The sequence below is a fragment of the Propithecus coquereli genome, unplaced genomic scaffold (genome assembly GCF_000956105.1).
Source record: "Propithecus coquereli isolate 6110/MARCELLA unplaced genomic scaffold, Pcoq_1.0 Scaffold236, whole genome shotgun sequence".
NCBI classification, from domain to species: Eukaryota; Metazoa; Chordata; class Mammalia; order Primates; family Indriidae; genus Propithecus; species Propithecus coquereli.
The window spans coordinates 2589853-2590452 of NW_012147908.1; the positions used below are offsets into that span (position 1 = coordinate 2589853).

General features: G+C 37.0%; 1 protein-coding gene across 1 annotated transcript in view; it reads right to left on the reverse strand.

Annotated features, from left to right (window-relative positions):
• NDFIP1 (Nedd4 family interacting protein 1) overlaps window positions 1–600 on the reverse strand; it is a 61220-nt gene that overhangs the window by 17853 nt on the left and 42767 nt on the right. The window contains exon 3 of the mRNA XM_012645782.1: window positions 373–460. Within this exon, the coding sequence (XP_012501236.1) occupies window positions 373–460 (88 nt within the window). The remainder of the gene's footprint in view (window positions 1–372; window positions 461–600) is intronic.

Genomic DNA, 600 nt, shown 5'->3' on the forward strand with positions numbered 1-600 from the left:
ACTTTGATCTATCAGAAAATAGAAGCTTGCAGAACAAAATTCGTCAGACAAAGGCACTTAATCACTATTCTATGGGTTAGGTATGAGTAGGATTGCGAAGGGGCCCCATAGACCTGGAAGATGAGGCTTAGCTTATGTAAAAATGCAGCATCCCCATAAAGGCTTTAATTATATTTTCCACAGATAGTCATGGAAATAGAAGAAGAGAAGGGACATTAAGATAAAAGTACACTAAGCTCAAAACATCCCAGTAAAGGCACCAAATAATGTATTAACATATTAGCTCAACCAGTTATTTTAATGTAGTCATATCCACCACAATCCAAAGCACTCTGGTTTGGGGAAGTGGCTCTGCCATGCGTTTATACTTACTGAAAAAGGTTAACATGAAAATCCCATCGTTTCCTATCCTCAGCTGGTCAGCATCATCAAAATCATCCCGACCCACAAAATCCTCATCCTAAATGAAAAGAAAAAGAATTATTTCTAGGCAAAGTGAAGACATAAGAAAAATAAAGAAAGGGGCAAACAAGTATCAAGAAGAAAATTTATTGCTTTGGCTCAATTCAAAGCTACGAGAATTAAAGGCTCAGTAAGTGT